The 21,357-nt window shown below is 43.3% G+C and overlaps 1 protein-coding gene and 1 long non-coding RNA gene across 7 annotated transcripts in view; one reads left to right on the forward strand and one right to left on the reverse strand.

Moving 5' to 3' along the window:
* Positions 1–8,287, reverse strand: part of APP (amyloid beta precursor protein) — a 284,812-nt gene extending 276,525 nt beyond the window's left edge. For 3 of the 6 annotated variants that reach the window (XM_009453143.5, XM_009452222.5, XM_009451357.5), the window contains exon 1: positions 7,999–8,272. In XM_009453143.5, the coding sequence (XP_009451418.1) occupies positions 7,999–8,055 (57 nt within the window). In that variant the 5' untranslated portion in view covers positions 8,056–8,272. Of the gene's footprint in view, positions 1–7,998 lie in introns of all 6 variants that reach the window. The other 3 variants (XM_009451769.5, XM_009452766.5, NM_001013018.1) reach the window with 3 other exon arrangements.
* Positions 8,288–8,413: 126 nt separating this feature from the next.
* Positions 8,414–21,357, forward strand: part of LOC134809245 (uncharacterized) — a 47,091-nt gene continuing 34,147 nt past the window's right edge. Inside the window, exon 1 of the long non-coding RNA XR_010154489.1 lies at positions 8,414–8,486. This is a non-coding gene — a long non-coding RNA (uncharacterized LOC134809245). The remainder of the gene's footprint in view (positions 8,487–21,357) is intronic.

The following is a 21,357-nucleotide window of genomic DNA, read 5'->3' on the forward strand; positions in this document are numbered from 1 at the left end:
GGCAGGTCTAAAACACGTTAAGTCTATCTCAACAGTAGGATTAAACCTCTCATTTTTCTTCCTGTAAAATATCTCCAGGGGGTCAAAATATATTAGTTATTCAATGTTTGAAATTTAGCAAAGCAGCAAGAGTAATAATGCATTTCTTCACTTAATACAAATGACTTTTCTTTATGCAACAGATCTCTTATTCTCATAAGTATCCTTTATGGCTGAAAAGTAATTTATCAGTCTGTATCATCTAGGATGCCTTACATTTTTCAATGAAGACAGTATGTGGCTTTCTGGAAGCTAATGAAAGCCAAATTATTAAATAAGAGACAAATTATTAGATTCTCTCAAAAAAAGAATCAGGCAAAAAAAAAAAATTCCTATCAAAATCACCAAAAAATTGGCCAGGTGCAGTGGCTCACACCTGTTATCCCAGCACTTTGGGAGGCCTAGGTGGGTGGATCACTTGAAGTCAGGAGTTCGAGACCACCCTGGCCAATGTAGTGAAACCCTGTCTCTACTAAAAAAAAAAAAAAAAAACAAAAATTAGCCAGGCGTGGTGGCACATGCCTGTAAACCCAGCTATTCAGGAGGCTGAGGCATGAGAATTGCTTGAACCTGGGAGGCAGAGGTTGCAGTAAGCCAAGACACGCCACTGCACTCCAGCCTGGGTGACACAGTGAAACTCAGTCTCAAAAAAAAAAAAAAAAAAATTCACCAAAAAACAAAAGAAGTGACAATTATTCTTGTTGAATCAAATTTCTCATAAGAAAACCTTCTGACTTTGTGAAGAAAAAAAGAGAGGAACCATCTGGAAATTAAGAGATTCAAACACTGTTTTGGGTCCATCATTAATAAGACCTTAAGGAATCACTGCACTTCATTCATCAGGATCCATTAATTTACAAAACAGGCTTATTCATCTTTTCCCTTTTCCAAAATGTTTGTCCTATTTATTCCTCATCCTTGCTCATGAACCCTCCACTCCTGCTTCTGGAACCATCTTAATCACTCCTTACTGTATCTACTGTAATCAGGATGTTTATCACAAATATAGCTTCTGTCATTACACATCCTCATATGTGAACCCACTTCTTGTCTTCTTGTCTTTAGTTGGACAGGACAATTATAATTACATGAGCTGGTTAACAAAAACCCATGTGAATTCTTTGGGACTCTGCTTCTTGATTTTTCCCTATGTTCATCATCATTTAACCACAGTATCACCAGTTTCATACACTCAAGGCTTTTAAATATCCTTGGCCTGCTTTTGAAGCTAAAAACCTTTTATTTTTGAGCAACATATGCTGATTTTTTAAAAATATATATAATTTCAATTAAACAGCAGATCACTATAAAGTTTTAAAGATGTAACAGCCATAACATGGCTGGTTACACAAATTCACTTTACTGCAGCTGGGCACGGTGGCTCACGCCTGTAATCGCAGCACTTTGGGAGGCCGAGGCAGGCGGATCACGAGGTCAAGAGTTTGAGACCAGCCTGACCAACATAGTGAAACCCCGTCTCTACTAAAAATACAAAAATTAGCTGGGCGTAGTGGCACACGCCTGTAATCCCAGCTACTCGGGAGGCTGAGGCAGGAGAATCGCTTGAACCTGAGAGGCGGAGATTGCAGTGAGCTGAGATCACACCACTGCATTCCAGCTTGGGCGACAGGGCGAGACTCCGTCTCAAAAACAAAACAAAACAAAAAATTCATTTTATTTTGAAACTGATTTCCTAGAGAAATGCCGCATTCTCAAGCTATCTGCTTTTTGGTTTCCCTGTCCTTGGGTGAACATAACTTCAAGCTTCCATATTAGGACCAAAATTCTTTTGCTGGCATTTGAAATCTTCCATTTCTACCCAGATTGGCAAAGCCTGTTTATTCGTTTTGCTAGCAAAGATTCTACTGAAAACTAAACCAAGTTTGTTCACAGTTCCTTGCACATAGCTGATAGCCAACTAATAGTTAATAATCAAGCCAGTGTATAAACTTGCTCAATATTAGACATCTGTGGCAAGCTGCCAGTGTGTACAACATTAAAAAATAGGTCTCTGGGAGGCCGAGGTGGGCAGATCACTTGAGGTCAGGAGTTTCAGACCAGCCTGGCCAACATGGTGAAACCCCATCTCTACTTAAAAAATACAAAAATTAGCTGGGCATGGTGGCGAGTGCCCATAGTCCCAGCTACTCAGGAGGCTGAGGCAGGAGAATCGCTTGAACCCAGGAGGCGGAGGTTGCAGTGAGCCGAGATCGCGCCACTGCACTCCAGCCTGGGTGACAGAGGGAGATTCTGTCTCAAAAAAAAAAAAAAAAAAAGTCTACATCCATGTTATGTGGAAAAAAAGAAAAAAAAAAAACTAGGTATTTCCCATTTGTGTAAAAAATGCTTATGCTTTTTGCACATTTCTGTACTGTTTTAAATTTTTCAATGAGCATGAATTATTTTCATTTTTCAAAAAACCAATTGAAATACACAATACATATTTAATAAATGAAATTTTATAACATGTATTCTAAAAATTGTATCTGAGATACCATGTGCTTTTTAAATTTAGATCAAACTCATAGACAACAATCTGTCAATTTCCTGCAATAGTCTTAATTGGCCAATAAGTAATTTGTCAATAAGTGAAACATCATCTAGATTTTTAACTTTCAACTATGCAGGAAACTTACATATACCCATTGTACATCAACATCATCACCATACATAGCAGCAACTAACACATAGTGCTTATGCTATGCCATCAGGTTACATATATATTAACTCACACACTGTTTCAAGCATTTAACATAGATATTAATTCGATCCTCAATAACTAGAAGTACTCATCCCATTTTACAAAGGAAAAAACTGAGGCACAGAAGCTTGCCCATGGTCACTAGCTCAAAAGAGGCAAAGACAGAATTTATGCCCATGTATTCCTGCCCTGGGCTAAACTCTCCTGATTAGTGTGCAATGCTGCCTTCTCTACATACCTGAGAAACACTCAATGACTCAGTGTTATTGGCCTAACATCACGCCTGGCATCAAATTCAACATTATAAATTGAGAACAACTCTGGTTCTTTCTACAGAGGTGACATTTTTAAATACCTCTCGTCTTCCCCATTTTAACTATCTTCTTTCGTAAGATACTGTGAGTCTCGCAAGGTTCAAGCTAAATCTCTATTGCATGTTTCTTCAACATGTAGCCACACAAAATAAACCTAAATAAAATGATCTCTTAGGTTTCTATTTCAGCAGATTTAATACATGTGAACCTGAGACTTCTGTGGCCCTCTTTGAATACTCAGCTAGCTAATCTACTAAGCATCCCTGTTTCATAAAGCTATTAATTGATGAACATATCCAGGCTTTTAAATTTAAATATGTGAATTTATTCCTAGAGCAATCATTGTACTCCAGTTTTTGCTAGATTTCTACTTCTGTAGAGGTACCACTCAAGCATAATAATAATCTATAACCAAGATTAATCTAAAGAGGAAAATTTGCCAAACTTTTTTTTCCAAGAAAAATACTAATGTCCTCACAGTAATGATTATTTCTTAAGCCATCCACACTAAACTGAAAAAATAGTTACATAACATTTCCCCCTTTACTAAGCTTTTCACTTGCAAAATCAGCTTCAGGGTTTGAGTTCTGTCTGCTTTTCTTCTTATACAACAATAAAAAAAGAAATACATATTTTATTGATTAAACTTGCTGCTCATTCTGGGGTGTGCTCATTCCTTCCCCTGCCACCTTCTGTCTTCTGTGTACAGATGAGGGTGTATCTGTACACTGGCTGTGAGACCCACAGGGTGACAACGTTTCCAAGGGTTTGCAAAAGACAGCATTTCCCATCCATCCCCACTCCATACATTTGCATCTGAGCTCTCACTATGAAAAGGAAAAGATTTTTTTGTTTCTGTTTTCTTCAGCCCTTTTCTGTCTACAAAGCCAATCTCCTCTGTTCAACTCATCGGAACATTTATACTATTTTACAGAATAGTGTTGCCTGAATGTAGAATCACAACAAAGCCAGTTGAGATCTTTAAATTAAAAAAAGAAAAAAAAAAAGATTTCATAATCAAGCATAGTCAAGTGAAACAGAGAGAGGTTGAAAACCACCAGACAAAAACAAAACACAAATAGAAAATGTGATTTTTCCCTATCCTCCTCGTTGCCACTCAGAGAATCACTCTGTTCATCTCATACTCTGCCCATCAAGATGCTACTGAAGCTCTCTGGTCCTGCATTCAGCCCCTTACCTTTGACCTCTCAACTCCTTATTTCGAATTCCCTACTCCTGTTGAGAATACCCTGCACCAGCATCTGTCACTCAAGTGAGAGAGAGAGAAAGAGAGAGAGAGAGAGACAGAGGTGTGTGGGTGTGGGTGTGTGTGTGTGTGTGTGTGTGTGTGTCTGTCTGGTAGAGGCAGAGAGGAATGTAAACAAATATTGTATATGCAGAAACTTAACCTCCAATCCCCAGACCTGGGATATAAACCTGGCTGGAAATTTACTACCAGGAAATGCTCCAGGATTATCTATTATCTCATCCCATTGTTCCTTACTTTTTAAATACAGGAAGTTTTCTCTGTAACATATTTACTCAGTATACCTAATCTGTATTTTCCTTTTGGTATTTTAGTACATTCCACTTTGTTTTATTATCATGTGCATGTTTTATTTACCCTGCAAACTTCCTGGGAGTAAGGGGAGGGAGGAGGGAAGGGGAGGTAATGAGGTATGCAGTCAAACTAAACCTTACATTCTGGAAGCTTTAAATTTAAAATGCATCTGTACAGGTTTATCTTTACATTTGTAATTGATAGAGATTTTAAAAGAAATGTATTAATGAAAGATGCTTTGTAAGATTCTCAAGGTAATACAATTTGCAGAAACAATGTACATTTCTACTGAATTTAATGCACTTCTCACTGATAGTTTAGTGGCCACGTGAAATGCAAGTAATAGCTATGCTTATTTCCAGAATGACTGACAACATTCATACAAATATCTGTAGAAGACTCTAGTATGCAAAAAGCAGTAACATAAAATAGAGATCTTCTAGCAACAAGACTTAACATAAAGATAACCTCTCCCATTCCTTCAAACCAATATTGTTGATCACGTTATTTCTTTTTAATTTTTTTGAATCAGCCATTCCTCATTTAACCTCGTGAACTTGCATGTTCCTTTTCATTTCCTCAGTCAGGACCAGTATTATTCCATCTAGTAACTTCTTCGCAGTACTAATAGCCTTGCAAATGTCGTTCAGGAGCCTCTGCTGGTTACGGTGACAAGAGAAAAGCTTCTGCAGTCTGCCAGTTATCATGGTTTCTCATCGATTAGCAAGAACCATGACTCCTTACAGATCACCATCAAACCTGAGCTTTACTATTCTGTGTGTCGGCTTCTACCTTTAGGGAGGTACTAGTCAGTAGCAGCAGGTTTCCATAAACTATAAATTAGCACTACCACAAAGGTAAGATGATTGTGACTAGGTTAAACCCTCAACAGAGGGAAATAAAACTTAAGAGGAAGCTAGATTTAAAAACAAATAAATAAATAAATATTAGGGTAGTGAAACATCATATAGATTAGGGTTTGTTAAACTCACACCTCTATCAACATACCAGCCAAAATCATCAACCCAGATAATAACCATGTTTCCCCCGATAGCCAAGGCCCCACTATCATTGCCCTTATTCATTTCTTTTCTACAGCCACCTGCAGCAGACCTATTTTCTAAGCTCTATAAAAGACAGTCAACTCGTAATTACATCTTTTCAGTGGACACAGAGAGAACCAGATAAACCACCCTCAAACCTCAGTAGACTGAATTACCTACCCTTCTACCAACACTTCGCAAAATGGCATAATGTGAATCTCACCTCCACCCTTTAAAGGAGTTAACAATAGCTACTGAAAAGGTCCCAAAAGATGGCAGAAAGAGCAAATTAATGCAATTAAACAGACCAAAAACTAAATTCGAATCTGCCTACATGCTTCCTCTTTTTATACAGAAAGAAATATTGCTCAACAAAGTTACTATTTAAGTTTTGACAAAAGCTTCAAAAATACGGTTATCATATGCTTTTAATTCCTTAAACGTATGGTTTTTAATCTGTAGTAAGACCATTCGGGAAAACTGGAATAATTCTACAAATAAATGTAAGTAAGTCATGAGAGAAATCAGAATTCTCTTAGTTAAGTGCATTTTTTTAAAACATGGAAAACGAAATTCTTTAACTCTTAAAACAACCTGTCTTAACTAGCCCTAAGGTGATTCCTGAGCCACTTGTGGGTAAAAATCAGAAGAGAAAAAAGTTCAATGACCTTGCAAATTAGAAACTAAAAAACTAATGGTGTGATAGTCTGTACAGCCTCAGTGGAATTACAGGAAAACATCTGTCCGGAAATTGCTTTTTTTCTTTTGGAAAATTACTAGGAGGCTGGGGGAAAAGAGGGGAAAAACGGGGAAGGAAGGTTGCAAATGTTAAGATGCCAAACAGGAGCCCAACCGAAGTGAAATACAGCCTCCTCTGGCCCAACTGTCATGCAAACAACTTCTAAGCATCTTCAGATGTAAAGAAAAACAGTCATTGTGCACGGGCGTTAGCTGAATGTTCGAGAGTTGGATGAATGGGGAAGACTTGTTATACACCTAGTGGTGGGTGGATTTCACTAGGCTGCAGCCTCCACACAGCTTTTCTTTGCTGCACTGCAGAGGCGCCATCTTCTCCGTCTTAATCTTCACTCAATTCGATCCTTTTATCTGCACCCTAAAAAAAAGACCCTTCGGACCCTCCCCAGCATCCTGTGCCCCCAGGGGAACTAAACCAGAGTCCCCAGAGCTGCCAGGGAAGAGGCCGCGCCTTAATCAGACAAACGCCTCCTTGGATGCACAGGACAGAGCCCGTGCCTCCCCACCATCCGCCACTGCCCTTTCCAGACGCACATCCCACTCTCCGCCTCATTTCCTCCCCGCCAAGGACTTTACAGCCCGGCACAGAATTAAGCCTCGGAGGTGATCCGAGGGTGGGAAGCAGAGGAGCCCCGAGGCTCCGCCAGAGGCCCCGGCAGCGTCTCTGCCCCCTCCCAGGCGGACGCGCCGCGCCGGGAAGGGAGCCGGGCGGGAGCCTCGGTGGCGCACTGAGACTAACGCGGCTCGGCCCACGGCGAGGGCGGGGTGTCGCGGCTTTTGTTCCCGCGGACCTTCTGCCTCTCAGACAGAAGCTTAGGGTGCGAGCGAACTCCCGGGACGTCCAGACTTGGGGAAGGCGCGGGGTGGCTATGGGTCTCCGACCCCTCCCATTTCTCGCAAGTTACACAAAAGGGAGACGCGGAAATGCACAAAGTTTGCTTGTGGAAGGCGGTGCGCGACCCCGACGCCGGCTCGGGCTAGGGTCGCACCCAGGCAGCCGCCGCCAGCAGCCGCGAAAGGAGGTTGGAGCAAGGAAGGGGGATGGGGGTGAGAGAGGAAGGTGAAACGAGGCGGAGAACGCAGGGAAAAGCGAGGGGCTCCTAGCTTCCTGGGCTGTCCCGACTCCTCCTCCTCCCCAGGGCCCAAGAGAAAGGAAAGGGCAACGATTCAAGAGCGGAGGACTGGCTTCAGGGACGCTGCGTTTTCGGTTTTCCCCACGTGCTCCTTCCCCCTTCCCCCCCGTCTGAATATCTCTCGCCTCCCCCGACCCCCGCTTCCAAGGCAGGGACTAAGTCGGGGTCTGGGCTCAGGGTCGCCCCCTACCCTTCTCGCCCCGGGCTGGCGCTGAACCAGGGAGACCAGCGCCTCGCCCGCTCCCTCTCCGCGGGCCGGAGCGCGACTCCCTGGGGCAGGGCTGGGCCGAAAGCGGGGATGCGCGGGACGTCCGCAAGCGGGGGCGGAGAGGAGAGGGGTCCCCTTGACGGACCCCCGGCTTCTCTGCATTAAAGACTTGGGTTAAGGTCTTGGGGGGTATCGCGTCCCCACCGTGCAGCCTCCCCCCGCCTTCCGAGGCGCGGCACCCACCTCCAGCGCCCGAGCCGTCCAGGCGGCCAGCAGGAGCAGCGCCAAACCGGGCAGCATCGCGACCCTGCGCGGGGCACCGAGTGCGCTGCTGTGCGAGTGGGATCCGCCGCGTCCTTGCTCTGCCCGCGCCGCCACCGCCGCCGTCTCCCGGGGCCCCCGCGCACGCTGCTCCGGGTGCTCTCGCCTACCGCTGCCGAGGAAACTGACGGAGCCGGAGCGCGGCGGCGGGGCTCAGAGCCAGGCGAGTCAGCTGATCCGGCCCACCCCGCTCGGCACCCGAGAGAGACCCCTAGCGGCGCCGCCGGGGAACTGCGCCCGCTCGCGCCGGGAGGGGCCCTCGCGCCCCGCGCCCACAGGTGCAGCGCCCTTGGCGCCGCCTGCACCCCACGCGCCCCCTCCGCTCCCCGGCCGACGGCCCACCTGGGCTTCGTGAACAGTGGGAGGGAGAGTCTGGGGCCAGGAGAGGGACGGTGCAGGATCAGGGAAAGGTGAGTCCTAGGACGCCGAGGCTCTAGAAAAGTCGAGAGCGCTCCTGCTCGTCCCCGTGAGCTTGAATCATCCGACCCCGCAGGCCTCCCGGGGGTGTCGTATAAAGGACTGCTGCTAGGGTGCGTTTTTATCCGCATTTCGTTTTTTCTCTCGGTTTGGAGAGGTGGGGCAGGCGTTTCTGGAAGAGAATGAGAACGAGTGAAGCTTAAAGGAAATAGGATTTTCTTTGCTTGTTGAGACAGCAAAACCTCATTTTTTAACCCCCAACGTCAAAAGCAGCCACGAGCAACCTGGAATTTCTATCTTTAGAACGAACCAAAGGAGCAAGGCGCAGGACCTGGCAAAGAAGCGGGCAACCCATTTACTTCTTCTTGAAAGCAGGGTTCTGGGCTTGGGTTTTGTTTCTTTCTTATATTTTTGTTTGTTTTTGGTTTTGTTTTGTTAAAGGGGGTGGTCAGTGTGGATTTTGCGGGGCGGGGGGTCTTTTTTTGTTGTTAAGCAGGGATGTAACATCCGTCTGAGTTGGGGAAGAAGGAAAAATTAGGAGAGATCATTCGTATTCGACCCCCGTAAATGAGGACTTCTGACCTCAAACGCTGCCCTTGTTCTTCATTGTGTCTGTCCTGAATTATAGAAATGAACCTTCTGCCATGCCACTTTCTCCTGGATTAAACACGAACCGTCCACTGTCCAGTTAGTGTCCAGATAGTTTAGAATGCTCTAGAACTGCCCAGATGTATCCCCTGCTCTTGACCTGAAGTAGCATTTAGTTACCAAGCCACAGCCCACTCCACACAGGGCTTGGAGCGAAGGACTGAAGCCAGGGAGTGCTCTGGCCCTTCTGAGGGCTGCACTGCAGCCTGCCTTCTCTCCCCTGCTCATTGCGCTGACAAGGGTGCCTAGGCCCGGGAAGGATGGCTCAGCCAGCGGGGTACAGACTTCCTTCCTGGGAAGTCATTTCTGTACCAGCTCCCCTAAATGTTGTCTTGTGTGTCTTTTCCCGCACTAGGCATTCAGTCTTGACTCTTGGATTACTTTTACCCCTGAATGTCCTTTGGATGTCCTCAACAAATAAGGACAAATATTTTTTGTCATGCAGTATTTGTTTATACGCTTCATGTCATTTACTTCCTACAAAAGCCAAAGAGGCTGTTACTATTATTCCTATTTATACATCAGGAAAATGAAGCTAATGAACTCCCAAATCTAACAGCAAGTAAGTGACATGAAGTTGGGACAGCAGGGAAAAGCCTAAAGTGACAGGACAAACCCAGTTGTTCACTTTCTGCACCACATTTACCCACCGCAATTCCGTATTTGTTCCCGGTCTGCATGAGCAAATAAGGCAAAAAAGAAGGTATCTGAATGCAAAGAGAAGCGTGGTCCAAAGCTACAAATCTTGCAGAGTCCACTGCAAAAATGCAAACGTGAGACCCTTTGTTACATTATTAAGAATTTTAAGGCCGGGCCTGGTGGCTCATGCCTGTAATCCCAGCACTTTAGGAGGCCCAGGTGGGCAGATCACCTGAGGTCAGGAGTTCTAGACCAGCCTGGCCAACATGGTGAAACCCCCATCTCTACTAAAAATGCAAAAATTAGCCGAGCGTGGTTACTCATGCCTGTAATCCCAGCTACTCCAGAGGCTGAGGCAGGAGAATCGCTTGAACCTGGGAGGCAGAGGTTGCAGTGAGCCAAGATTGTGCCATTGCACTCCAGCCTGGGCGACAGAGCGAGACTCCACCTCAAAAAAAAAGAAAAAAAATTAAATTAAGAATTTTAAGATGGCAATGGCAGAGCGTTAAACCAAGCATGGGGCTCCTCCCACCGCAGGGCCTGTGAGACTCTCCAGGGTTGCATGCCCATGAAGCCAGCCCTGGGAACGAGGAGGCAACTTTAAGAGTGAGAGACTTTTCTTTGGGAGGCTGAGGCGGGCGGATCACGAGGTCAGGAGATCAACACCATCCTGGCTAACACGGTGAAACCCCGTCTCTACTAAAAATACAAAAAATTAGCCGGGCGTCGTGGCGGGCGCCTGTAGTCCCAGCTACTGGGGAGGCTGAGGCAGGAGAATGGCGTGAACCCGGGAGGCTGAGCTTGCAGTGAGCCGAGATTGCGCCACTGCACTCCAGCCTGGGCGACAGAGCGAGACTCCGTCTCAAAAACAAACAAAAAAAAGAGAGTAAGGAACTTTTATTGAGCATGAAATTCAAAATTGTAGAGATGAGATCATAATCTATAAAAATTAAAGTTCTTAGATTTAGCAGTTTCTCTTTCCACTGTTGAAATTCACCACACTGACACATTCCCTGGTCAAGATGTTCCTGGGGGAAGATGATTATGCTGCTGATTGCGTCAGAATGATGGACATTGCCTGCATGTTCTCTGGTTCCTTCACTACTCAGAGATCCTGATGGCTTTTTGCTTTTCAGCCACTAGCTCTCTTCTGCATTTAATGCCATTTCCTGCCCTGAGGTGTCTTGCAGATCCTCCAAGCAGAAAACGCAGGAACATCCCTAGTTATAACCCTACGAAGTTGGGGAAGGAACCAACAACCACTTGTCTGCTGGAATTCCTACAACAGCATCCCCATCCTAGTTTCAAGTGTCTCCATTTGTGAGATATTCACTGGCTCTCCAGACTGTGCATTCTATCTTTGGGCATTTCTGGTTACTAGAATGTTCTTATCCCATTTAAAGCTCACATCCCCCGCCTTTAAACTCCCACTCAGATATCCTTGTATCCCCAGTGACCAAGCAGAATAATTCTTTTCCACACTTCAGATCTTTACAAATTTGCCAGCGGTTTTCATGCTACTTCTTCCTCTAGAGTCTTCTCTTCACAAGGTAAAACAGGCACTTGCTTCAACAGTTGCATAATGGCATGGTTTCTGGTTCCTTCCACATCTTGGCCATTCTCTAAATGTGTTCTGGCTTGTCTTTGTCTTTTTACAGTACTCGAAGTGTGCTCTGACTGCTGCAACATGGGAGATGTTGCCCACTACTCTGCCTGGAGCCTCATGTTGCATTTGACTGTTTTAGTAACCGCATCCCACTGCAGACTCCAATTGGTCCAGATACCCCATTTCTATTTTATGCATAGTCTGCTGGGCCGCGTTTCTGTCGTCTTGTGTTTAGGCTGTTATCTGTGCCCCATAAATATCACCAAAAGCAATCGTTAAGTCTGAGCCAGATGAACCCTGCAGGGCTGCCATAACTTACCATAGACTGGATGGATCAAACACCAGAAATGTATTTCCTCACATTTCAGGAGGCTGGAAGTCTGAAATCGAGGTGTTGGCTGAGTTGGTTACTTCTGAGGCCTCTCTCCTTGGCTTGCAGATAGCCACCTTCTCCCTGTATTCTCACATGGTCTTCCCTCCGTGTCTTACTGTGCCCTAATCTCCTCTTGTTATAAGGACACCAGATATTGGGTTAGGATCCATGCTAATGACCTCATTTAACCTTAATTACATCTTTGACCCTACCTCCAAATATGGTCACATTTTGAGACACTGTCGGGTTAGGACTTCAACATATGAATTTGGGGGTGGGGGTACATAATACGTCCTTCTTTAGAACAGCTAAGACTTATTCTATAATCCTGTCACTCATCTTTGGCCTTTATTTCCAGTGACCTTTCTTTCATTTTCAGTTTGAAGATCATTCAACTCAACAGAAAAAAAAAAATAGAAATGGAAGAGATCTACTTTCTGTCTGTCCTGCATCAGCATTGCATCATGATCCCCATGCAGCTGGCTTACCCATCAGGCTCTGAAAAGAAAGAAAATGACCTTTTATACTTTCCTTTAGAAAATTTTGTCAAAGCTTAAACATTGACATTTAATGACATTTAAAATCTGTATTAGTTTACTAGAGCTGCCATAACAAAATATCACAGACTGGGTGGCTTAAACCAAGAAATTTATTTGCTCACAGTTCCAGAAAAGTCTAAGATCAAGATGCAGATAGGATTGGAATCCTCAGAGGTCTCCTTGGCTTGCAGATGGCTGCACCCTTGCTAAGTCCTCACACGTTCTTTCCTCTGCACAGGTACCTCTGGTATTTCTGTGTGTCCTAATTTCCTCCTCTTACAAGAAATACCAGTCAGATTATATTAGGGCCCACCGCAGTGGCCTTAATTTAATTAGCTCTTCAAAGGCCCTACCCAAATACAGTCATGTTCTAAGGTACTGGGGGTTAGGGCTTCAACATATGAATTTTGGGGGAACATAAGTCTATAACCAAACCTCTAAAATTCCCCTAAAATTATTCTCACATTTTAAGCTACTCTGATGTCCGTCCTTGGGAGTGGATTCCTTCTACTTTTTATTCATGTCCTTTTGAAATCAGAAACCTTCCTAGGTAATTAGAATATTTCTTTAGCTGCTTCCTGGTTGAATATATGGATTACTTAGCCACTCCAGACTTTCGGTAGTGTTGGGAATTACCATGCTTTCCATGAAGATGTGAGCTTGCTGGGTATCATGTACGTTGGCAGACGCAGTGACGTATTTGAGAGTTTCACATGCCTCTTAACCTGTCTTTCCTCCCAGAACCGTGTGCTAACTCCTCATCAAAGACCAGAAGTAGATCCTGAATTGTATTCATTCTCTTCTCTTTCTACCTTCTCCAAGACAGAAGGACATGATTAACTTCTTTATCTCAATGTCAGCCTTCAGTATCTACAAAAGTCTAAACTGTAAATAGCATTGAAGCTTTGCATAATAAAATTCTTTTCCCCAGTGATGGGCAGTTTTTCACATAGTAACATTCTTTTCATCTTTTTTTTCTTTTTAATGAGTAGACATAAAGAAATGCTTAAATAAATAATTATCAACTAACTTACCTACATTTAACTACACATACCTAACAGACCTGAATATAGGCAGAGGATGTGACATTTTACTTACCCTTTTATTAAAATTACTGCTTCATTTATTGGTCTTTACTTCACTGATGCATCCATAAAATGTTTACATTTTTTTAAACAATAAAATACTCTTGAAATTAGTCCTTCTCTGTAATCACTACATAAAACTGCTTTAGAGACAGCCTTCAGATCAACTAAATTATATTTTACAAAATGGCTTAGGTATTTCAGTAGTAACTCTATGGAACAACAGAATTCACTGTTTAACCAGGGACCAATATTGGCAGCTGGCTTCCATAACTTGTTTGAGGAATGTAGTAATTCCAAGGTTGCCGCAAGGACTAATGTACAAGAATATTCCTGTATTTGATGGAATAAAAAGGAAGAACGAGAGGAGAAAGAAATAGATAGTACATACCAACCCCAGAGGTAGGGAGTATGAAAATCAATCAAGTAGCCAGAAGATTTAATGGAGCCGTATGGGTCTTACGTCAGTTCTCTTCCTTAGAGAACTTTGGATAATAGGGCAACAATATGCTCTGGTGGAAAAGAACTCAGGCCTTGAGAAAGCCTGAGCACTACAGTTTCTGAAGAATGCTCCTTTCATTAGGTGGTGTGGTGATGAATTGTAAAGGCACCCAGCACAGTGCCTGGTTTACCATAGAAATCGGTTCTTTTTTCTTGAGAGAACAACAATTCGCAATAGCTGTCACTTAAGTGACCAGCATAATCCTGGCTTTGAGCTTGCCAGGGGCTGCCAGTTAGAACAATGGCTGTCAACCCCGTGTTATTTATTTAGATTTCCTAAGTAATGTTTTGCTAATAAAAGCTCCAGATTTGTGAGTGATTTACTCTTGTTTTATTTATTTAATAAAGTGGCATGATTTATTAATTTAATTAATTATTTAATTAATTATTAGCAGTGGCACAATCTCAGCTCACTGCAACCTCTACCTCCTGGGCTCAAGTGATCCTTCACCTCAGCCTCCAGAGTAGCTGGGGCTACAGGTGCGCACTACCATGTCCAGCTAATTTGTGTACTTTTTGTAGAGATGGGGTCTTGCCATGTTATCCAGGTTGGTCTTAAACTCCTGAGCTCGTGATCCACCCTCCTTGATCTCCTAAAATGCGGGGATTATAGGCATGAGCCACTGTGCCTGGTTGATTTATTTTAATTTAAATAAAAGCAACTCAAGGTTAGCATCATATCAGGCTACTCTCAGTTGTATTCTAGTATCTCTCTTGAGTGTGGGAGTAAGGGATGGAGCTGTAGCTAGTTTGCTGAGAACTAGACAAAACCCTGACCACTCCCTAGGGCGTGTGCCTAGGATGTGAAAGATATGCCTCCTGTTTTCAGACGGCACCGTGCTTGGAAAGGCTGCTTGCCAGAGGTGTTGAAAGGATGCCACTGGGCTGGTCCTGCACAATGGAAGACCACATCACATGCTCCAAGAGAGTCACTCCCCAGAGCAGCTGCAGGAAGCCACAGCTCTGTGGCCTGGGATCCTTGCCACACTGAATATTAGTGACAGACATTGGAGCCGAGGGGATCTTATGCTTCAAGGCAGCTGGATCTCTTTTTTACTGGTCAAATCATACCTAAGGATTGTCTTTCGTGTCCTAGAGACTTTGATGAGTAATTCAACTTTTAAAATCCAAGTGAAGGCTGTGGCTAGAGAAGCATGAGCTAAACCTAAAATGAATGGGAACATTACAGTCTAACAAGCCTTGAGAATTCAGGTTCACATTCCCTAAAGAAACAACATCCTGAATGATGAAACAAACACACAAACCAACCAACAATTTGTGATGTGAGATACCAAAACAGACACCCCTTTATCACCTAAGATGGACTGTAAGGTTAAGGAAACAAAGTTACCTACAGGGTTAGGGTTCGGGGACTGGCTGGCATGACCAATTTCTCAATTTCTATGGCTCTAAACTCCCTAATAATAGGAACTATCAGACCCATCCTGTGATTTACAACCCAGACCACTACAACTCTAATTGGAATGAGGACCAGCCTTACAAACATTCTTTTCTGATAAGCAATTGCAGACCTTAAGCCAGTTTCAGCCAGTTTATTAGAGGCTGTGCACAAACTGTCTTTGGGTCCTGTAGTTCACCTTTTGATGTAAAGAGCCAAATTTTACCTCATTTTAACACTAAAACCCTGCCCCAAAGTGTACATGGGATGTCACATACATATTTACCCATTGCACATGCACTCAGTTCCCCTCATAAATATGTATATCTTTTCCTCCAAACCTGCTGAATATGTATGACTCCACTGTGTGAAACAGACCCTGTGAGGCATGAAACCCAACTGTCCTTCCCCTCTTTTGAAGAGAGACCACATTCAGCATACACCAAAGACTATGTCTTCCGGGTTTGCAAACCGATATTGCCAATAAAGCTCTCCTTTCTGTTATTTAGCCATCACGATGGTCTTTTGGATGATAAATTCACAAAAGCACCAAATCATTTAATATACAATGTTGTCCCTGAGCAAACACCCAACTTTATCCCTTAAATAACATTTTTGTCCCGTGTGTAATTTATTCAGTTAAATATAACTATTAGAAATGAAAGTGTTCAGTATTGGTGGATCAATAAAAAATTTTTATATTCTCACTTTTGGTGGGAATTAAAAAAAACTGGTTCATTTGCTCCCATTAAGGAGCTAATGTTTATATGAGAAAAATATCTGGGCAAGAAAAAGAAAAGGCACAGTGAAAAAAGTACATCAGTAAATATGATTTAGTATAAAGTATTTGTGCACATATATGTGAATTCATCAGAAGAAAAGTAAGGATCAGGCCTCGTGGCTTGTGCCTATAATCCCAGCATTTTGGGAGGCCAAGGCAGGAGGATCACTTGAGCCTAGGAGTTCAAGACCAGTTTGGGCTCAAAATGAGACCCTGTCTCTACAAAAAGTAAAATATATTTTTTAAAATTTAAAAATTTTGGCCAGGCATGATGGCTCACACCTGTATTCTCAGCACTTTGGGAGGTCGAGGTGGGTGGGTTACTTGAGGTCAGGTGTGGTGGTAGGCACCTGTAATCCCAGCAACTCAGGAGGCTGAGGCGGGAGAATTGCTTGAACCTGGGAAGTGGAGGTTGCAGTGAGCCGAGATCGTGTCACTGCACTCCAGCCTGGGCGACAGAGCAAGACTCCATCTGAAAAAAATAAATAAATAAATTTAAAAAATAAAAATTTTTTAAAAAGAAAATGAGAGTTACAGACCTGTAGCGTTAGAAGGGTGAATAAGGGACCTTCAGAGGAGGTTTTTTGTTTTTGTTTTTTATCAGGGTATTTGATAACAACCATTAAGAAAGAAGAAAAGGAGGATGTTCGAAGGAGAAACCGTGTAAATACATCAAGAGTGTTCATGATGGGGGTGGTAAGTGGGAGTTAGCTATAGGAAGAGGTGTTTTTTTTTTTTTTTTTTTTTTTGAGACTGACTCTCGCTCTGTCACCTGGGCTGGAGTGCGGTGGTTTGATCTCCACTCACTGCAGCCTCCCCCGCTGCCCCGGGTTCAAGTGATTCTCCTGCCTCAGCCTCCCGAGTAGCTGGGATTACAGGCACGCACCACCAGGTCCGGCTAATTTTTGTATTTTTTAGTAGAGACAGGGCTTCACCATGTTGGCCAGGCTGGTCTTGAACTCTTGACCTCAAGTGATCTGCCTGCCTCAGCTGCCTAAAGTGTTGGAATTACAGGCATGAGCCAGCACACCCGGCCAGGAAGAGGTCTTAATGTCAGAAGACCTGAGGAATTTAGGTCAGATGGAATAGGCAGCAGTGGGCAACTAGTCACTACAGATTTCCCAATCATGATCTGACATTTTAACATTTCTAGAGGCTTGTCCACAGGGAAAGTATAGGGAGATTCAGAGGATGAAAAAGTTGAGATTGGGAAGAGAAGGAAGAAGAATGTGCCAGAGGTTCCAGGAATGACCATAGATAGGGTCTGTGAAAAGTTTGTGAAAAAATCACACAAGGACACCTTATTACTAATAAGGATGCCTAAGGATTACAGTGTGTCAAGCTGAGGACGTATACAGACGGGATCTCTGAATACTCATGAGTTGTATTGGGTTAACATTGCATGTCACAAATGAAGAGGTGAAAGAGTAAGGGGAAGAGAAAGGAGGGTTTGTACCCAGTTCTGTCTAACCTGGACACCTTTAGTGACAATGCTGAACTGCAAAGGAGAAAAAGTGATTTGAAAACTTTTTTTTTTTTTTTTTTTGAGACAGAGTCTCAGTCTTGCTGTCTTGCCCAGGCTGGAGTGCAGTGGCGTGATCTTGGCTCACTGCAACCTCTGCCTCCAGAACTCAAGCTATCCTCCTGCCTCAGCCTCCTGAGTAGGGGTGGGATTGCAGGCACACATATGCCTGGCTAATTTTTTTTTTTTTGTATTTTGTATTTTTAGTAGAGATATCATCATGTTGCCTAGGCTGGTCTTGAACCCCTGGCCTCAAGTGATCCACCCGCCTCAGCCTCCCAAAGTGCTGTGATTGCAGGCATGAGCCACTGCACCTGGCCTGAAATCTTTTTTTTTTAATGAGGGAAATAATAAATTTAATGTTCATTTTGTAGGTGGAAATCAGAAGTACATGCAATAGGAATTAACTTGAATATGATGCATAAAGTTTGAAGCAAAGGTGAGTGATAGATGAACATTGGTGATGTAACTCCGGAAGTTGTCTGTCATAACTGATGACTTATCCCCATCATATGTGCTGAAAACTACTCAGATGAAGTTAACAACCTGATATTACAAAATAAGCATATATATTTTGTGTTTATAAGAACCTAATAATCATCTGGAGACTTAGTACTTGGGGGGTGAGCTATAGATAGCCCTGTGTATCAGGGTTTTCCAAACAAACAGAACCAATGGGATATATATAGATATATAAAGACACTTCTTATAGGAATTGGCTCAGGAGATTATAAAGGCCAAGAAGTTCCAATATGTGCCCCCTGCAAGCCGAAGAACCAGGAAATCCAGTGTAATTCTTGCATGTGAAGCTGAAGGGCTGAAGAGTGGCTGCTGGTATTGAAGGCTCAAGAACCTGGAGCTCTGAAGTCAAGGGCAGAAGCAGATGATGGATGTCCCAGCTTCAGAAGAGAGAGCAAATTTGCCTTCCTCCACCTCTTTTATGATTCCTATGCTCAGTTAATTGAATGATGCCCACTCACATTAGTGAGGATGGGTTTTTGATACCCAGTCTATTGATTCAAATGCTAATCTCTTCCGGAAATACTCTCACAGACTCGCCCAGAAATAATATTTTACCAGCTGTCTGGGCATCCCTTAACCCAGGATGGGCTAAGAGACAAGTGGACACGTAAAGTTAACCACCATACCCTGTAAATATGATATGAGAAGGGATCGAGTCATATTTCATATCAAGATTATTTTCCAATGCATAGATGCCTTGGAATAATACTTCTTATAAAATAATGAGTAACATTTTCTAGCACAAGTTCCAAACTGTGTACCATGGAACCCTAGCTCGGTCATATGTTGCTCGGTATTGCATGCATACCCGAAAAGAATTCTGTAATCAAGTAACTTTGAGAAATAAGAGGTTAAACAAAATTAAACAAATACCTTCACTTTAAAATGCATACAATTCTTTAAGATGATAATCTGCATTTTGAATTTTAAAGAGGGTAGGTAGCTTCAGTATGTAGCATCACTCCCTCTCCCTATTTCTTTTTTCTTTTTCTTTTTCTCTTTTTTTTTTTTTGAGACATAGTCTCTCTCTTTTCCCCAGGCATGATCTCTGCTCACTGCAACCTCTGCCTCCAGGGATCAAGCAATTCTCATGCCTCAGCCTCCTGAGTGGCTGGGATTACAGGTGTGTGCCACCATACCCGGCTAATTTTTTTTTTTTGTATTTTTAGTAGAGATGGGGTTTCACCATGTTGGCCAGGCTGGTCTTGAACTCCTGACCTCAAGTGATCCACCCACCTCAGCCTCACAAAGTGCTGGGATTACGTGCGCACACACCTAGCTAATTTTTGTATTTTAGAAGAGACGGGGTTTCACCATGTTGACTGATCTCGAACTCCTGACCTCAAGTGATCCACCTGCCTGGGTCACCCAAAGTGCTGGGATTACAGGCATGAGCCACCGCGCCTGCCTGGCACCTCTCCCCATTCCTTGTTTTTGTTTGCTGCACCAACTCCTAGTGTTGCTCAAAGCATGCTTTAGGGAATGTGGTTTGGAAGCATTCAAATCAAACCCTTGAATTTTTTTAGACCCTTGTAGAAGTGAAGGTTTATAGTGTACATTTTTGTCAAAGCAGATGGGTTCTTTTCACTGAAAGTTGTTTTCACACATGACCTTGAAAATAAATTAATAAAAAAAAAAGTAGAAATATTGGGCTGACAGACATTTTAAAGTAGGGCATAAGATGCCATAAAAAGCCTTTTGAAAGTTTAAAATAGGAGTTAAAGTGTGTGTTATATGGAAGATACCAGATTAGAGTCTTTGAATATTTATTATATAAATGTGCACGTATATGACCAGCTTCTTCCCAGTTTGGGGGAGTAATGGGACGGCATTCAATTCACATTTGAGACTGCTTCTCTTTACATTTTCGTAAGTGAAAAGGAAGAAGGATCACTAAGTTTACAAAGACAAGTCTCGGAATAAGACTTTCGTTCACTGTATTGCCTTTAATCATCTGGTGGGAGGGCCCTCAAGAAGTGGCCAAGGCCCTATGAAGATTGGTGAAGAGTTTCAAGGAGGAGAATTGAAGGAGACAGCTATGGGATTAATTTTGAGAGATGCCTTTGCTGAAATGTCTCATAAAGTATACATGGAGAGCAAGGGCACAAGGAGACAGAGAACTCTCTCGGCCAAACAATAAATCAGAATTTCCATAGTTTTTCTCTGTTAGTCCTTATTGAAAAATTTGTCTACTGCTAATGGTGTCAAGTAGCCCTGCCAGCCCTCATTATTGTACCAAAAAGCAAAACGAGGAAAAGGTTTAGGGAGCTAGGTCTAAAAGGAATATCATTTCTGTTTCCCAACAATTAGTGAAAACAGATTCTGTTACCAAAATCTTGCAGAACCAAGGGTCCTAATACCCACTTTATTCTGGTGAGTTTGTCAGTCAATAAAAAATACTAACAGGCCAGGTTCTTTTCTCAGATAAACAGTAAAATAACATGGTTATAAACAGAAAAAAAATGGTGAAAACACAAATCTTGGTGTATTAGGCCATTCTTGCATTGCCAAAAAGAAATATCTGAGACTAGGTAGTTTATAAAGAAAAGAGGCTGGGTGCAATGGCTCACACCTGTAATCCCAGCACTTTGGGAAGCTGAGGTGGACAGATAACCTTAGGTCAGGAGTTCGAGACCAGCCTGGCCAACGTGGTGAAACCTCATCTCTACTAAAAATACAAAAATTAGCTGGGTGTGGTGGCACGCACCTGTAATCCTAGGTACTCAGGAGGCTGAGGCAGGAGAATCACTTAAGCCTTGGAGCAGAGATAGTGCCACTGCCTTCCAGCCTGGGCCACAGGATGAGACTCCATCTCAAAAAAAAAGAGAGAGAGATTTAATCAGCTTATGATTCTTCAGGCTTTGCAGGAAGCCTGATGCTGGCATCTGCTTGGCTTCTGGTGAGGCCTCAGGAAACTTACAATCATGATGGAAGGTGAAGGGGGAGTAGGGATGTCACATGACCAGACCGGGAACAAGAGAGAGCATGGTGCCACACACTTTTAAACAGCCAGATCTCATGAGAAGTCACTCATCACAAGGACAGCAACAAACAGATAGTGCTAAACGATTCATGAGTAATCCACCCCCATGATCCAATCACCTCCTACCAGGTCCCGCCTCCAATACTAGGGATTACAATTCCACATGAGATTTGGGTGGGGATAAGTACACAAACTATATCATTCTGCCCCGGCCCCTCTCAAATCTCATGTCCCTCTCTCATTTCAAAATACAATCATGCCTTCCC

The sequence above is a fragment of the Pan troglodytes genome, chromosome 22, assembly GCF_028858775.2.
Source record: "Pan troglodytes isolate AG18354 chromosome 22, NHGRI_mPanTro3-v2.0_pri, whole genome shotgun sequence".
NCBI classification, from domain to species: Eukaryota; Metazoa; Chordata; class Mammalia; order Primates; family Hominidae; genus Pan; species Pan troglodytes.